General features: G+C 40.2%; 1 protein-coding gene across 4 annotated transcripts in view; it reads left to right on the forward strand.

The window, feature by feature from the left end:
• The window catches only part of TTC28 (tetratricopeptide repeat domain 28), a 450,602-nt gene that overhangs the window by 418,294 nt on the left and 13,028 nt on the right, over positions 1–19,280 (forward strand). For all 4 annotated transcript variants that reach the window (XM_075276534.1, XM_075276535.1, XM_075276536.1 and 1 more), the window contains 2 exons: positions 15,053–15,232; positions 16,632–17,352. In XM_075276534.1, the coding sequence (XP_075132635.1) occupies positions 15,053–15,232; positions 16,632–17,352 (901 nt within the window). The remainder of the gene's footprint in view (positions 1–15,052; positions 15,233–16,631; positions 17,353–19,280) is intronic.

Raw genomic sequence — 19,280 nt, forward strand, 5'->3', positions numbered from 1 at the left:
TACGTACCAAATGACGAGCCACAATACTCCGTGTGAACCCGGCCTCAGTCATTGCAGATAATCAGACAGCTCCTGTCACACTATGCTGACGTTCCTGTATCATAGTTATAAGGAAGGAGATGGCAGTGCATCCTTCCTGACTGTATACTTTAAGTGTGCACTCAGCAGGCAAATACGGTACAGTCTTTAGGTGCCTATGTGATAATAATAATATAATAATAAATTTTATTTATATAGTGCCAACATATTCCGCAGCACTGTACAATGCGGAGAGAAAGTTCTGCAAGCAGCACTTTTCTCTGCATTTTTCATGCGGAAATCATATGGAAGCCACTATAGTCTATGGGGTCTGCGGGTTTCCTATGGTAACCGCTTTTTTATGCGGATTAGGTTTCCATTCGGGGGGGGGGGGGGTCCCTAAGCAGATGTCCCGAATGGAAACCCATGCGCAGATGTGAATCGGGCCTCAACCGTTTATGTTTTTGAAGATTCCTTATGACACTTGACTGATATGAAACACTCTCATCCTTTTTAACCCCTGCTGTATTTGGGATTTGTATCACAGGTTGGGGTTATTTCACAACTAGCAGATACACGGTCTCTGCTGAAGAAGGACTTCTTAAAATGAGAAGATACATTATTCATCATCCAATCCATGGGTGTCATAGGAAGGAACTTTCTGCAAAAATGATCTGAAGGGATCTTTTCATCAGGAAGAGAAAAACAGTGCCATATGTAGCCCCACTCATCCCTACAGTTATCTTGTCCTGCATCACAATATGAAGTTTAGACAAATATTACTTACAGACATGAATATTATTAGAATTTTAATGATCAGACCCTTTTTTGAATTTGTGATAATGTCAGTGACCATAGTAGGAATCATATATGAGTATACTTGTGACATGAAGACTCCTTTGTCCACCAGAGTAGGTAGGATCACTGCAGTCCTATAACTGAATAATGACATGATATTTGTAGTTGGGAATAGTGCCCCGGCTAACCCTAAATTCTACAAAATATCATGCCATTATTTCATGTACCTAGATTATACAATGCCTGCATACTGTTACCACATGTATAATGTCTTATTCTTTTCTACACAGTACATTGTGTCTCCTACAATAAAAAAAAACAGACAGTGGAAATAGATTGTCCCAAGGAAGCATGAGGTTAAAAGCAAGATTTACTACCCTCTTATTGTAAATCCACTTGGAGATCTCTCCTTACAAGCATAATCTACACTGTAAAACTTGCACAATCCAGTAAGCAGGGGGCAGCACAGCAACACAACAGAGTTCATTGTTCTCAGTGCTGAAGGATTATCTGTTCTTGTGCCATGCTGTCAGAACAATGCACATGCTGTATGTGGGCAGTGATGCCTTAAAATCATTATTATTCACATTTACCCTAATAGCGTTAACACTTACATACATATTCAATTACTTTTCCCTTTCAGACTGCATAAGAATACTGTGTGTTAACCAGTGTAATGCCAGAGGATGATATGTTGGTGTACATAGTATACAAATAAAAAGCACTTTGCAATAATCGAAACTACCAAATGAAGACAAACTTAAGTAATAATGAGCAGGTTTTGTAACATGGTGGCAATATATGCAGCAAAGGTGCCAAGTAAAGGTACTTCTACATTGCACTTGCAGTGTGTGCTTGTTGTATGCACTAGGCCTCTTTCAGACTTAAATACTGTATATTAGTATTTTTGCTGTATGGAGTAGTAGATACACCTTTTTAGTTATATGGAGTAGTGAACTATTCCATACAGAGACATTTAGAGAAAAAAGCATACCGCACAATACGAGCCTATAATCGTTGAATGCCACCATATGCCTATACAATGGCATCTATATATATTAAAGGTGTACAATGGAAAATATTCCCGAAGAGCAGTCCTATTTTTGTGATGTTACAATGCAATATTCTTATTAATATAATTGATATATTGTTTATGTCCATAGTAGTGTGATTGTAATTATTATTCACATTATTTTTACTTCCCTACTGTATTTCCCGAATTACTTACTGCACTTCCATACAGTCTGGTACATAGCACTTTTACTGAGAAACCCTCTTTCCCCCCTGCTTAGCCAGCAGTGTGATTCAGTCCTTTATCCGCATTAGGGTTATACTCTTAACCCTTCTTCCCAGTCGGATCATCTTACAGATATGCTGAAGCACATGGATCTCTTTGTAATTATGAGTTACTGATGTTGGATACATACATGTATGTTGGTACCTATAGATTCTACAAAAACGCATGACCGCAGTTATATACCGCATGGCATTGTATTGCTTTAGAGCTCAGCTGGTTGTTTAATGTGTCCTTGGTTAGATGGTAGTATTGATTGTGATGTAGGAAAAGAAAAGACCCCAGTGTACAACATTTAACATTTATGTTTCACATGGGGGAGAGAACAGATTGCTTCCTCCATCCAATATTTGTAATATCAGCATGGATCAATAACCCACAGTGATTCAGGGAGCTGTTGGAGATATAAATTGTCAAAGAATCTTCTGGCCAAAGTCTGACACACGGCACTATAGTACATATGTAGCACCACTTAGCAGGCTTAGAAGACATATTCTGCATCCCACAAGTGCTCCTCTTATGCGTCTATGTCATTAACACCTGTGTATATCTCAGAAGTCACCATACATTTATATGGCAACTCCTTGCCTGGACTGCATTACATTGACCACAATCTAGCAAGTGCATGAATTATTGTTTTGGCTAAATAGGAATGAGATCATGTTAGATTCATGCAGCTTTATGTTCTAGCCACATATGTTTACGGCACTGTTACTTTACCATATGCTGGAGCGGAGAAAGCTTTTAAAGAACATTTCAGATTTATGGGGAAGCATTTGAAGTTGTATAATATTATGTTGGAATTAGTTCTCTATTCTCGATACTAAAACCAGTACTCAGAGGAGTGATCCAGAGCACTTTATGGAAGAATACACCTTATTTCATTTCACTCTGCTTTATGACATGATTGAACGTGATTTAGTAGGTCGGTAGCATTAAAGGTGAGTCTTATTATTGAATAGCGGACATTTTGGCAAGTAAACTATCCCCACCTTAATATGTCTCCTTTCTGATCCTCTCTAGAATAAAGCTTGTCAAATTTTTTTTATGAGGGAAAACCTTTTGTAATAAGATTCAGTTTTCCCTTTATGTTCTTTTAATCTTGTGACAGTAATTCAAGTGTGAAGACTTGAACCATCATATGCCAATAAATTTACTTATTATGAATGGTATAAAAGTTAGAAGTTAAGAAATGTGTATGCTACCCCCCCCCCAAAAAAAAAAAAAAAAGCCATTCTAGTCAATGTCATTGTATAGTTATGTGGAGGATATCAGCTTGTGTAACCTCCATTTTGGATTCCAGGGCTATGTGGAACCAGGCCTGCAGCCATTTTACACTCCTCTATGTTTAGATAGCTCACATCCCCCCTCAGCGTTTAAAGGGATCATAAAGCCTCCATCTTCTTCAGCAGCGTCATCTTCAGCCTCTCCTTCCGGCGGTAGCTTGTAACTTCTAGGCCTCGGGCAGAGCAGACTGCGCATGTCCACAGGCCACGAGAAAATGGCCGCTTACAATGCTGTGCAAGCGGCCATTTTCTCGTGGCCTGTGGGCATGCTCAGTCTGCTCTGCCCAAGGCCCGAGGCCTAGAAGTTACAAGCCACCGCCGGAAGAAGAGGCTGAAGATGACGCTGCTGAAGAAGATGGAGGCGGCACTGGAGAGAGTTCTCTCTCAGCATTGGGGATGCCCCTAGTGCTGTCTGAGTGCTGGGGCCTGTCCCCAGTTCTGCGAGTGAGCTAATTTGCATACCAACAAGAACCGGGATTGTAGGTGAACAGCGGCACGGAGAAGACAACGAAAGGTAGGAGACAAATAGCCTTTCTTAAGGCTATTCCGACGTGGTACCTAGAAAAATTTGTGTCTGAATGATAGGATCCCTTTAATGAGATGCGACTTCTCTCCAGTTTCTTAGGGATGGTTTACACTAGCATTTGGATTCTATCCGGAAGGAGTCTGCATGAGGACACCCCCCCCCCCCCCCTAACGGAATACATTCACAACTGCATGCGCTGAACAGTTCAAGCACATGGACCCCATAGACTATAATGGGGTCCATGTGCTTGCCGCGCACTGCCCGCACGGTGATTTGTGCAGGCAGTGCGCAGCAAGCACATGGAGCCCATAATAGTCTATGGGGTCTGCGTGCTTTAACTTTTCATCGCATTCAGTTGCGATTGTATTCTGTCTGGGGGGGTCCTCATGCAGACTCCTTCCGGACAGAATCCAAACGCTAGTGTGAACCAGGCATTATCCAATAGCCATGTGCCAGAACTATTTTACAACTTTGCCAACAATCACGTTATGCTAATTATACTAGTCCAACCTGTTTTTTGTCTATATAATGTATTTACACTACTTCTTTGCTGCCATTAAAGCAGAACCCACTATATACATCATAGCGGAGTGTGTTTGTGTGTCTCTCTAAGCTAGCTTATCCATCAACTTTATTATTTCGGACTTCAATACAGTGATATTTAGAGCGGATTGTGCTCACAATTAATAAGAGACATCTCTTAAATATACTGCTTAAAGCAGTCTGGGCTAAAGAGTCAGTCATCACTGTGTAAGGTTCTGCTCATAAAGCATTTGTGGTACACATATACGTTCAATATAGAGTTTCAATTTATTACATATATGTTAACGTCATAGGGGTGGGGATTCCCAAATAGACAAAACCCTCTGTGAACCACAGTAGAGATCCATTGGTCTATATCCTGTCATTCCTCTAGGGAGATGAAGAAATGTAGTACATTTATTTATATGATATACAGGCATATAGGATATTAACCATATTGATAGATTGGATATAAGGGATACATACATATATAGCTCCATTATTCATCTAAACCATTCATACAAGTAAATGTATATTAACAACGCTGCCTGTGGATCCCTGAAAATTTCACTCAAAGACTGCTTGTACAGTGTATACCAAAGCCTGCGCATTAGACATCCTCTGATATTTTAAGCCTATTTGTCTTTCTTATGTGGCAAAGCCCCTGTGGTTTTGTATGTGTTACATGGCGTGTCATTGTTAGCATAGCCATAGATGTACTTTCCCTACGGTGTCTTTATTATAGTGCAGATAATCAAAACTACATTTTTCTTTAATTTTTAAACCATTTACAGAACAAAAAGATATAAAAGCAGACTAGTATATCTAAAATATGAAACAATCACATTGCAACAATGTCATGAAAAGATGTAAAACGCACCAACACTTTCATTTGTATCCCACAATAATCAAAGAGCGGTGTTAATATTACCTAAAATATAATTGCTAAGAGCTTTAATCCATATCCTCGGCACATTGTGTGACACCCCTGGCATTACACCACTATTTGATTTAATTTTTGCCTTGGGTGATATCTACACTATGGTTCCTCAAAGCACCGTGTCCTTTGCTGTCATAAACGAAGCAACACTTTCACTGACTGCATCTTTAAGAAGCACACAGCATACAACATGAAACATCACAAAAAATCACATCAAATCCCACTTCATCCCTCAAGGAGAAAAAAGCTTCATTTGTAAAGCTTCCAACATCTAAACAAGAAAAAATATATATTTTTGTCTGTAGGATATAAGTTGAAAAATAATTCACGTCTCATGTGGTTATGGAGGAAACAAAGAAAAACAAATGCAGACAATGCAAGTCAAGGATTCTCCATACTTCTCATGATAAAGCTCACTATGTAAGCAGGGACTGTGCTCCAGGCTTCGGCTGAGTCCATCTGACTGTGGTGTATTGCCAAACAGTAATTTCTTTAATTTTCTGAAACTGTTGAGCTGGTCATATCGTTTTTAGTTTCGGATATAAACAGATCATGTTTAAGGTCTTCAAAGGCACAGAAAAGCATTGCTGGCAAATTGAAATTTGCTACTGATAGACATAAGGCTTTCCCTGGATAAAGCTGAGGTCCCAGGATCAAGTTATGTCTTGAGGTTTAGAGCAGACTGAAAAAATGTCAGCCGGCTGGGAGAATAAGAAGCAATAATAATGTAATAGATACATAGCGAAGAAGGAACGTGAGGTACACGGGATGCCCTATACAAATTGGTTGGAAGGATTTTAGTATTTGTCAGCGGTTATCCTTATTTCACATCACATTTGTGGTGCACAGTCAGCATATACTAAGTGATACACCAATGTGTTCGTAGTTTTATGAGCAAACGTATGCCAAAACATTGGATTCCACAACCCCAACTATAAGGTAATGCAAACTGACTACGCCTACAAATTTAAGCACAAAAAGTGTGCACTTGTTTGCTTTTTTTTTTTTTTTTTTTGCTCTTGGCGCACTTTGGCAGGACCATTTTATATAAAATCTATAAGACTTTGGCATAACAAGTGCGGCAGGCTACATGGTGGCACAAGGAACGAGTTGCAAGGAGTCTGTTAAGGGGATATTTATATCAGGAATATTCTTTCGAAAGCAATACCTTTTTGAAATATGGCCCCTAAAAGGGGTGATTATTCTTTTTCAATCACATAGATGTAGAATCCAACAGCTGAGGTATGATGAAACCCCTATGCTTGCCACCAAAATAATCTATTAAAGGGATTCTATGATTAAATTGCTCTTTTCTCACTAACATGTAGGAATAGCTTTAAGAAAGGCTATTCTCCTACCTTTAGATATCTTCTCTGCGCCACCGTTCAGTAGAAATCCCGGTTTTCCTCGGTATGCAAATTAGTTCTCTTGCAGCATTGGCGGTGGTTCCCAGCACTCAAACAGCACTGGAGGCGTCCCCAATGCTGCGAGAGAAATCTCCAGTGCCACCTCCATCTTCGTCTGGAACAGCCTCTCTTCGCGTCTTCTTCCGGCGCTGGCTTCAAACTTCTACGCATGCGCAGTTGGCTCTACCGTCGGGCCTCCAGCATAGCCGACTGCACATGCCCGTGGCCTTTTTTTTGTCTGCGAGCGTAAGCATACTGAGGAAAACCGAGATTTCTACTGAATGGTGGCATGGAGAAGATATCTAAAGGTAGGAGAAGAATAGCCTTTCTTAAGGCTATTCCTACGTGTTGGGGAGAAAAAATAGCATTTTAATGATAGAATCCCTTTAACCCCTTCCCGACATTCGCCGTAATAGTACGGCGCTGCAGGGAAGGGCTTCCCGCAAACCGCCGTACTATTACTGCGGATGCATGGTGCGCACACAGAAACTGTGTGCGCACCATGTACAGCGGGTGTCAGCCGTGATACACGGCTGACAATGCCCTGTAACACCCGCGGTCGGAACCGGGTCCGATCGCAGGTGTTAACCCCTGATATGCCGGCGGTCAACATGACCGCCGGCACCTCCGGGGTTACAGTGTAGTATGGTGCCGATCGGCACCCCCCGCGCCGGTTTCGGGGGGTGCCGGTGTTCGTAGGGGGCAGCCTGGGGTCTGATTAGTGACCCCGGGTCTGCCCCTTCACTTACCCCGTCCTCGCACCTGGTTGATCCTGCCGTAAATGAAGCTGTCAGCCTGTGCGTCTACACAGGCTGACAGCTTCCTATACACTGCAATACACGTGTAACACGTGTATTGCAGTGTATCTCTATTGAAGCAGTGATCAGCCGATCACTGCTTCAATCCCCCATGGGGACAGAAAAAAAGTTAGAAAAAAGTAAAAATAAAAAAGTTTAAATAAGTTTAAAATAAATTATAAATAAATAAAGCCCCAAAAATCCCATTTTCCCCATATAAAATGTTTTATTATGTAAAATAAAGAAAAATAGAAAAAAACATTACATATTTTGTGTCGCCGCGTCCGTAATAACCTGAACAATAAAATTAAAACATTATTTAACCCGAACGGCGAACGGCGTAAAAAAAAAACGTAGAAAACCGCACAAAATAATGATTATTCACCACCTTTCCCTTACAAAATGCTCAATAAAAAGTAATCAAATGGTCAGATGAAAACCAAAATGGTACCAATAAAAAGAAGAGGTGTTCCCGCAAAAAATAAGCCCTCAACCAGTTCTGTCTAGCGAAAAATAAAAATGTTATGCCTTTCAGAAGATGGCAATGCAAAAATAATTCCCTAAATTGAATTTTATTCTGCACAAATAGCAAAGCATTAAAAAATAATATAAATGAGGTATCGCCGTAACCGTACCAACTCGCAGAATAAAGGTAACATGTTACTTATGCTGTACGCTGCGCGGGGAAAAAAATAAATGCTAAAAAGCAATGCCAGAATTAATGTTTCCTTTTACATCCCACCCAGAAAGAGTTAATAAAATGTAGTCAATAAGTTACAGGCCCCAAAATGGCGGCATTGAAAAGCTCATCTAATTCCGCAAACACCAAGCCCTCATATGGCCACATTGCCAGAAAATAAAAATAAAAATCTAGCTTGTACAATGTGAAGACAAAAACCCCAAAAGTCGCCAAATCATTAGGACATAAGTGGCTGCGACTAGAAGGAAATGTGTAAGCGGTGCGAGTGTTTTCAGGGGACACCCCATATTTAGAGCTTATGAGAGATAATACACCAGCGCTGATCCCCCAGAATGCCCCCTTCCCTGTCCGTGTCATAGGAGCTAGTGGGAAAATAAAATAAGATTTGGTGTGCCCAATTTACTCCGCACAGCTTACATATTCACTTCGGGGTTACTAATGCTCACTACATCACTTGATAAATTCTTTGAGGGGTGCGGTTTTCAAAATGGGGTCACTTTCTAGAGGTTTCCACTGTTTTGACACCTCAAGGGCTTTGTAAATGCGACATGGCTCCTGAAACTGATCCCAGCCAGATCTGCCCTCTAAAAGCTCTTTGGCGCGCCTTCCCATCTGCGTCTCGCTGTGCGTCCATATATTAGTTTACACCCACAAGTGGGGTACTATGGTAGTCGGGAGAACTTGTCTAACAAATTGTGGGATGCGTTTTCTCCTTTAACCCCTTGTGAATGTGCAAATTCTAGGGCTAAACGAAAATATTAGTAAAATAAATTCAAATTTGAAAATTTCACCTCCATTTTGTATTAATTCCTGTTAAGCACTTATAGGGTTAAATTACTAGGTATATGTTGTTTTGGCTTATTTAAGGGGTGCAGTTTTGAAAATGGGGTGATTTATGGGGGGCTTTAATACAAGGGTCTTTCAAAACCCCTTCATAACTGGATTAGGCCCTTTAAAAAATGGGTTTTGGAAATTTCTTGAAAATTTTGAATATTGTTGTTTCACTTGTAAATCTTATAATGTCCGTAAAAATTAAAAGGGCGCCTAAAGTTTGATGCCGACATAAAGCAGAGATCTGGGACATGAGATTTATGATATAATTTTGGCGGTCTGACTATCTGTATGTAATGTACATCATTTCAAACTTTATAAAATGCATATTTTTTAAAATTTCCACCAAATTTCAAATTTTTTCATAATTAAACACAAAACATATCAACCAAAATTTACCACTAACATGAAGTACAATGTGTTACGAAAAAACAATCTTAAAATCACTTTGGTAAGTTAAAGCGTTCTAAAGTTATTGCCATATAAAGTGACACATCAGTTTTGAAAAATCGAGCTTGGTCAGGAAGTCAAAAAGTGCCATCGGCGGGAAGGGGTTAAGGAACTGATTTTTACTCTCAGCCTGGATATGGGTGAGACCTTTGTTCAAGAAAAAAAAAATTCTTTGTTGTATTTGTACACAATCACTGTATCAGGCCTTGCACTAGGCATAAGACGTGTGGACATTTTACTTCTCAGCAGCAGCTGCTTATGTTGGGTTCATTGCTTGCTACATGGCCCATAGAACACAATACCAAGTATACTCTCAAATTTAGAGGTAGCCCTCAGAAGGTACACTTGTTTGTTCAGGTTTAGTTGCTTTCTATTGGCTAAGATTGAAATCCAAATTACTTTTAGTTATGAATGTTTATTTTGTGAGAAGTAGGAAGGACAAGCCAAGAACTTTTACTTTATTTTTCTGTGTAATGGATTAGTATAAGAGTTTTTTTTGCAAGAAGACCTGATATTTTTGTGCCATTTTGGGGAACACTTTTTTTTTTTTATCACATTTTAACCTTTTTTTTATTACAGACAAAAAAATTCTGGCATTGTTATTTTAGATTTTTTTGTAATGGCACCATGTGCAGTAAATAATGCGTCAGTTGTATTGCTCGGGTCATTACGGCAATTACCAGTATGTGCATTTTTTTATTTTTTTTTTATTTACAACACATTTTGGTGGAGGAAGTGAATGTTTTCTTTTTGTTTTTTTAATACATTGCAATACTTATATAGATAGTGCCGTGTTGTATTCTGTCATCATTATACTGACAGGCATTTAATTAAGACCATGCATACTGTACAGTGAAAGCAGACATGGAGGATCTTACAGGGGTGCAATACCCCAGTATAACAACTAATATTTACCATTGGAACAGGTAGAAGTTAAAATAGAACAGAAAATTCACAGTATCCCAGTATTATATGCAGAGTGCATGTAGGGGAAGATAACATAAGGTGCAACTTCAGTCAGAAGATGTGGAGCACTGGGTGATTTCATTGAAGTGGTCGTTGATTTTGCAGCTTCATCTGTATAACATAGAAACATGAAGCAGTAGTTGCGACTGTCTGTTGTGTTAAGGATCTGTAGTTGAGAAAGCAAAGTATAAGGCTAAGTTCACATCTTCACTGGAGTCTGCTTTGGAGGAGACTCCACTGCAGAAACTGTCAGAAATAGGAGGAGAGAAAAGTCCGGCACCGGCAGAACACCGTGAACATCGGCAGACTCCATTATAATCAATGAGGTCTGCCGGTGTTCACTGGGTCTGGCTCTTCATCATTCCATTCTCCTGGCGAACCCAAATGATGGAGAGCCTTGCTCAGATGTGAATATAACCTAAGAATAACCAGCTCTGGTATGTTAGCTGACCCTAGTATCTTACATATATTAACCTGCCTGGTTTTTTGTTTTAAAGAGATACTGGTGCGGTAATGTTGAAAATGTTAACCCTTTGGAATAGAAGCCATATGAAATGCATCTTAACTTCTTTATAAACACTTAATCAAGGTTTCCTGCTAACAAACGCATAATAAATACATTATATGAAAACATGTCTCCCAGATATTATCACCTTAGAGCTTTCCTTTGGAAATGATTCCCATGGGTAGAAAAGATTTGAGCACAGAACGGCTGGTATTTAAAAGGAATCCAATGACAGATCTAAGACTAAAATTTCACACACTAAAGTCAGCAGAATATTCTTGGTAGGAATTAATTAGTTGTTGAATAATTCATAAGCATAGTGTAGGATGCCTCAGCTCTCCATCATTACATGTTTGGAGTATATTCGGAAAAAATATTAAGTTCAGTGGTCACATTAAATGAACCCAGTCATTGGAGCAAAGGACTGGAAGACTGTCCGAAAACCACTGTGACTATATTAGCAATAATATACAAATATAATCAGCTCATTAAAAGGACCATGGTGGCCACACGTCTTTACCTGATCCCACATCATGCTTCTTCTATCCAGCTTGTCCCAGGGTGCGTCATATTTGCATTATGCAAGCACTAGAGTTTCTTCAGAGAAAACTTGTACAAATTAAGCAGAACAACATGGACTGCACTTAACCCTAAATGGGGGAAATGGCGGGCAGAAAACTGATGTAACTAGTTTGCCATCAGCTTACAGTATCGTAAGTGCTAATAATATTAATAATAAAAAAAAACTCAGATCCATTTGCATCCATGTTATGTTGATAGTTGGCTTAGTATATGCCAAACGTGTGTCCATGTGCACAAATTTTACTCATACGCTGAAAAACAATTTGGCGACATGCATTAAAATTCTGAATCATTAGAATCGTGAATATGGCTTAATAAATGTGTCTAAAAAGTTTTCCACATCCCCATGTCTCAACTTGAGAAATGAATTTGTTCTTTGTCGTGCATTGGAATAATAAAAAGGTGCTAAAATGAGATGTACCAAAATTGGATGTAACAGCCCAAAATATGTCAGCCCAGAATGTGTAGGTTCTCTGCTATGCCCGTACAGGCTCATACAGTAATCTAATGGTAATATCTCATTACATTAGTGTAACCTGTGTTTTGTATACAAGATATACAGAGAAGGTGCAGATGTTCTCACTTCCAATTCTTCTCATTATTGTTCAGCACTGTGTGCAGGCGATTTTAGTGAGAGGAAACTGCTTTTTAAAGTTTATTTTGCAATACACATACACCAGCTAAACCTTAAGAATGGTTGGTAAATTTCAGTGGGTTAGACCTATTTGCTTTGCAATAAACTCCTCTATAGTTGTCATGTCAATTGTTTGTGGCCTTGAAAGCTGAAACTTCCCATTCTCATATTCGATGAGCAGGCACAAAGTTTCAGTCTATACACCTTAGACAGGTGTCTATTCTGAGGAAGCATGCATTAATCTTGACCCTATTATTAAAGCAGTTGTCTTACAATGAACGTTTATCAGGATCCACAGAGTGTCTGAATCCTGGGGTCTCCACTACTGGACCCCCATAATCATTAAAATGGGCTTTCCAAGTCCTCCATTCTTCTTCCGTGCACAACTGTCTCATCAGTCCCTGGACAATGGACATCATTGTATGATAAAAGCGACACAACTATATGTTTTCTGATTTATTGCCAGCCTTATTTTTCAGCTCTTCTTTTTACTTAAGACATTCTTTTGGACATATGGAGCAGAGCGGGCACATTGCGGTGCTATAATGAGGGCGGTTACTGTATATTAAGCATTACATTTAATAATATGCATGTTTCTCCTCTCAGCCCACTTGTGTATGATATTACTTCTATAAATCTATCTCCCTGTTTACATGAATATCTGCATATTCCTCTCATATGAACACATGAGTGTTGCTTATTTTCCCCTCGCTCATTAATATTAATGTGTTTGCACCGTCTTCATTTTAGGGATTTTATTTTACTTAATGACTGTAAATGGAAGGGAAATGCAAATGTTCTTTGTTATTTCATTTGCGCTGCTCTTGCATGCCGCTTCCATAAACCATAATACCAAACCTCAGGGGTTTCTTCTAAATTGGAACTGTGCTTAGGCACTTGTCACTATGACTTACAGTAGCTGCTAAAAGTTACCTGGAGCTAATGCTTTGAGAGCACTAAGTCAAACGTAATATAGAAGGAAAATATTTCTGGAGAACACTTCCCAGTAGTGGGAAGATACTTCTTGTCAGCTCATACTGTGCAGGGAAAGGAAAGATTGAGCAAATGCTGGTAAATTTCGCTTCAGAGAATGTGAGCAAGTTCACCATGGGCTTTTGGTCTATGGATGCCTCCCTCAAGGAATCATTGGTTTTTGTAAACAATTTGTCAGAATGAAGTGAAGAGGTTTCTCATGAAGTCTCCTGAGGCATCTTAATGTCAGCATGGCTGACCCTAAATCTCGGTTTCTAGCGCATGCACTGATGTGAGCTTGGGATGCGAAATGAGCACAAGGAGGAGATTCCAGTAAATTATGTACAATTCTTGGGAAAACATCAGTAGCGCACTAAACATGATGTGTAGGACTATCATGCTATGCTTATGTATGACTATCTATGCAAGTGAATCTCAGGAGGTTCTTTAAAATATTCATCAATATTCTGTACATGAAAAAGAGATTTCTTGCAATTCAGACACCCGATTATACAGTAACTGATTCTGCAAATGTATGTTTGTGTATAAATATGAGACAGAGAGTTATGTATTATAACATGACTATTTGGTTTGGTTGATTTTTAAGGAATATCCAATTATGACAATTTATTAGTTCTGGTCATTGCCATATACTGTATGGGTAAGTTCACACAGGGTTTTTTGGTCAGGATTTTGAGGCCGTATCTGCGTCAATCATTGGGTCATTGGTCAGGTCGTTTTTCCGGGAGCCGTTTTTCCGGTTCCCGGAAAAAAGAACGGTCATGCTCATTCTTCAGGCCGATTCGCCTCACGATTCGGCCTCAAGACACTCGCTCCTCCCGACTAGGCCCATTCATTGGGCCTGATCCGGAGCGGAGTTTGCAACTGGATGCCGGTGCAGTGCATCGCCATTCAGTCCCAGCTACCCATTTTTTGGTCCAGAACCTGATGCGGCCTCTGCCACAGGTTCTGACCAAAAAAAACCAGTGTGAACTTACCCTAACGGCCTCAAAATCCTGACCAAAAAACCTTGTGTGAACTTACCCTAAGACTAAGGGTGCATTCACACTACGTAACACCAGCGTGTATCACAGCCGTACACGCCGGCGTTACAGCAGGGCTGCCGAACACTTCCCATTCATTTCTATGGGAGCCAGCATGTGAGCGCTCCCCATAGAAATGAATGGGCTGCTTCTTTCACTGCGAGCAGTCCCATTGAAGTGAATGGGAAGTGCCGGCGTATACGGCAAGCTCTGCTCATGCCAAGCCGTACACACCGGCACTTCCCATTCACTTCAATGGGACTGCTCGCAGTGAAAGAAGCAGCCCATTCATTTCTATGGGGAGCGCTCGTATGCCGGCTCCCATAGAAATGAATGGAGCTGCTTTATACGCCGCTTATTCTGAACGTGTTTTACGTTCAAAATAAGCTTCAGTATACGTAGTGTGAATGCCCCCTTAGGCCCTAATTAGCAATGTGCAGCCAAAAAAACACAATTTGGCAATTTGTGCCAAGAAAACTCTAATGCTGTAAGGACACATTGCTAGCTGCTATGCTACTTATAGTAATCATACAACGACATTCCTGAGTGAAGTGAAAGACAAAAGCATGCTAAAATAATTTCATTTTTGTTACAGTGATTTTATCTTTTTGTCCTATCCCGACGGCACTAATAGGCTCTCAAGGTCAACCATCTATGGCAATTACCAAGTGTTTAAACATTATGGGATAGAAAGGAAACTCTGATAAAAATGTTATCTTTATGTGATGACACGAGACAGCATCTGCTAGAGTAATAGGACGTTTTATATTTCATCTCTGCAGGGACTTATGCATTCCAGCGGACCTGTGGGGAGACACCGACAGCTGGTGCTGGTATTAGAGGGAGAGCTCTACCTGATTCCATTTGCTCTCTTAAAAGGGAGCTCATCAAATGAGTATCTTTATGAACGCTTCAGTCTCATTGCCGTCCCTTCCATCCGATCTCTGAACATAAATTCCAAGGTAAGGGTAAAGAAGATGAGTTCATCTCACTCCCCTGTAAATTGCTGTCCTCCTGTCTGTGAAAGGCGTTTACGGACTGTATACCTCAGAAAATATATTGTTACCTGTGGCAACCAACTAGGTAGTGTTATTACAGGGTATATTAAAGTACACTTTTTACAGCCTTCATCTTCTTAATGCGTGTACCCTTTGTATCAGTCATTATTTTCACAGCAGCAGATGAGTGTTCTTATCATGATGGAGGCAGTGACCTGTTTATTTTTATAATTACATTATCCAGGGCAGGACCACACTTGAAAGGAGCAAGTTATGATTTAAGGATGAGCTACAGTAATAAGTCACAATAAAAAAGCAGGCATCAAACAGTACACAGCGAAGATGGGTTCAATAGCTGTGCATTATGGGAAAAAAAAGTTATCAAATTACGAGTTTTGCTTAATTTATTATGTAACATGCCAGGAAAGGAAACAGCAATACTTATTACTAAATGTCATTACCAATATTTTCACTCTTAGTACAGTACGTCTTTTGTCAGGCTGGGTTCACACATGCACTTTTTGCGCCATCTCTGGAGTGGAGTCCTATCAGTCTTTTTCCTGCTTTTCAAATCCACTCCCTCCATCGGCAAAAAAATAATACAAAAAACAAAAACTACATCAAAACTACATGTGCTAATCCAGCTAAAAAGAAACCTTGCCTCTGGCTAAACGGAGCTTTCCAGCCATGCACTGTTCATTGTAGAGGACGTAATTCATCACAATATATGTGTATGGATTTTATCAGAAATAATTACTTACAGGGTTGACAAAGATTTGAGAAAATAAACTGGAGGCAGATACTAAAATAAATAAATAAATAAATAATAGTAATAATACAGGTAAATTTCCGACCGCTCCGTCACTGCCGCTGGTCTTTGTTAACTGTCCGAGCGACTGTGCCCTCGTGACTACTGCAGCTAGTGGTGATGCCTGTATATAAGGCACAAGAACACTGGCCACATGTCAATGGTTGGCAGGTCAGCAATAGAATAGTGGTGCTAGAATGAAAGGGAATTTTCCAAGCGAGTAATAGTTGCCTTATTATTCCCTGCTTTTAGTCTATACAACCCCTTCACGGCCTCATGTATGCGAATGTATTAAAATACAATATTACTTGTATGGAAGACAGAAAGGCATCATTTTAGCTACATATGGCTTGATGCTTTTTTCTTCTCTCTCTTCATATGCCTTCTGTCACAGTTTTGCAACATGCACTGTCAATAGCCAATACAACTTTAACACAAGGCTGTACCAATGGTTTGTATATATAAAGATATCTGAGAAGTGGAAAACCCATTCACATTGATTCAGCTCATTTTGCAATATGATTCTGACCATATTTTTGTATATGTACTTTGCAGTCTCACTTGCGAAAGAATGCTCCAATATACTCAAGTTCTACCTCGATGGCAGCTGTCATAGGAAACCCTAAACTTCCCCCATCAGTGATGGATAGATGGCTATGGGGTCCAATGCCCTCAGCGGAAGAGGAGGCCTACATGGTGGCTGAATTGTTGGGATGCCAACCTCTTGTTGGCAGTTCAGCTACAAAAGACAAAGTGATGAGTGCACTCACACAAGCTGAATGCGTCCACTTTGCCACCCACATCTCATGGAAACTTGCAGCACTCATACTAACTCCTAACAGTGAGAACAACTCTGGGACAAACAAAAGCACCTTTGGCAACACTTACACCATTCCAGAGTCATTACACATGCAGGACGATGCCAGTGATGTGGAGAGCATATCAGACTGTCCACCTCTCCAAGAATTCTTGTTGACAGCGGCAGATGTCCTGGATCTTCGGCTCCCTGTTAAGTTAGTAGTTTTAGGATCTTACCAGGAATCCAGCAACAAAGTCACAGCAGATGGAGTTATCGGCTTAACACGAGCCTTCCTGGCTGCTGGGGCCCAATGTGTCCTTGTATCTCTTTGGCCTGTTCCAGTTGCAGCATCAAAAATGTTTGTTCACGCTTTTTACTCGTCACTTTTAAATGGAATGAAAGCAAGCGCTTCCCTCTCGGAGGCAATGAAAACAGTGCAGAGCAGTAAGCAATACTCACATCCATCAAACTGGGCAGGTATGATAATTACTTTGTGTCTACACTGTACATCATTTTTATTGGACGCAGCTGCTATCCATGTCATTTGTAACTGTGCCTCGCTACTTGACATTACATTTGCAGTATATCTTCAATTGTCATCACTTTTTCTGAGCCTTGTAGTAGGAACTTTAACAGTTCAGTATCTGCAATAAAATCAGATTAGAATCTACAATGTCTTTAGAATCAGTCAAGGAAAACTTTTCTGTGTTAAAAAAAGGACATGTTTTAATGCATAAATGTATGTATAGAGGACCTGCTAGCTCTCCGATAATGTTTGTATTCCCCATAATATTAGTATTTGTGGAGTAACTTTTCTGGAGCATCAGACCTTTGTCAATGCCAATGATAATGCCCAATAAGGATACATTCGCACTGGCACCCAGCATCTGTTTTCTTCCATTCTTGTAGGAGCAGAGCAATGGAAATAATGAAAGCGTAAAATTATAGACACCAAAGGAGCTCAAAAGTAATACTTGTCTATAATGGGGTCCATTGGGCTTCCACTCCAGTGTCTTTCATTTTGCAACAGAGTCTCTAACACAGGTGTGAACATAGCCATGTCCATGTACTTTAGGAGAGATAGCAGTAGAACAGAACAACACAGAGAATACAAGTATTCATTAAAACAGACATGTCAGGAGAAGCGGGGAGTCCTCTTTAAAGGAAACATGTCACCATGAAAATGCTATCCAATATAGAGGCATCATGTTATAGAGAAGGAGGAGAGGAGCAAAGGGATATGGAATTGTGCAGGTAAAGATGCAGTATAATTTGTAGCATATTGAATGAAACCCCTGCTCTTTCCATACTTAGGAGTCCAGTGGGCGGCTCTGATCAGCAATTGCCCTCCCAGCTCTATAACATGATACAGGTAATTTGGATACCGTTTTCAGAGTGATGGATCCTTCTGAAAAATAACTCAAGCATCAGCCTCTGTAAGTTTAGGCTCTTAAATGGAATTAATTTGTTTCTGCTGAGGGATGGATTACGGTCCAAAATATTAATACGCAAGGCTGCCTCATCAATAGAAAACAGATGACAGATAAAGCTTTTGTGATCGGGGGAAATAAGATTTCAGACAGTGATGGAACGCTGTACTAGACATAGCTGAGGCAGGAAAAGTGACTGATCCCCAGCAGTGCTCTGACACAGTCTTCTGTATATCTGTCTGGCACATTTTTTAAATTGAGCCAGTGAAAACTTTTTTTCTGCAAAATGTCTGTGTTGAACAAGTGTCGCTCAGTAGTATCTTAGGCCTCATTCACATCTGCATCGGTAATCCGTTAGAAGGCGTCTGCACTGGGACCCCCCTCCCGAACGGACTACTAAATGCATTTGCAAGTGGTTTGCAGTGAAAGCACACGGACCCCATAGACTATAATGGGGTCCGTGTGCTTGCAGTGAGATCTCTGCACGGAACACGCAGACAGGAAAGTAGATTGTGAAGTACTTTCCTGTCCACATGTTCCCTGCAGAAATCTCGAGGCAAGCACAAAGACCCCATTATAGTCTAGGCTTCCCAGTGCGTTTGGTATTCCGTTTGGGGGGGTCCCTGTGCGGACTCCCCCAAACGGATTACCAACGCAGATGTGAACAAGGCCTTACTCTGCTATGTGCGCAGAATTGTCACTGCCCCCCATTTAGGAATATCCAATCAAACTGATACATGTAGCAGCCATATAAGCACCGGCCTAACTGAGTCCAGACCCCAGCCTTTAACCAGTGTGAATATTACTGGTAGTATCTGGACAACCCCTTTATATTTATATGTTATATTTATATATGCAAATATATTTATTTTATTGTAACTATGTTGAGTTAAAGTGGACCAAAATCCAAATTTGTTGTAATATAATAATGTTTTGGGAACTACGTTTTTGCCTGTCCCATTAAAACTCTACTTT

This window comes from Leptodactylus fuscus, chromosome 1, assembly GCF_031893055.1.
Source record: "Leptodactylus fuscus isolate aLepFus1 chromosome 1, aLepFus1.hap2, whole genome shotgun sequence".
NCBI classification, from domain to species: domain Eukaryota; kingdom Metazoa; phylum Chordata; class Amphibia; order Anura; family Leptodactylidae; genus Leptodactylus; species Leptodactylus fuscus.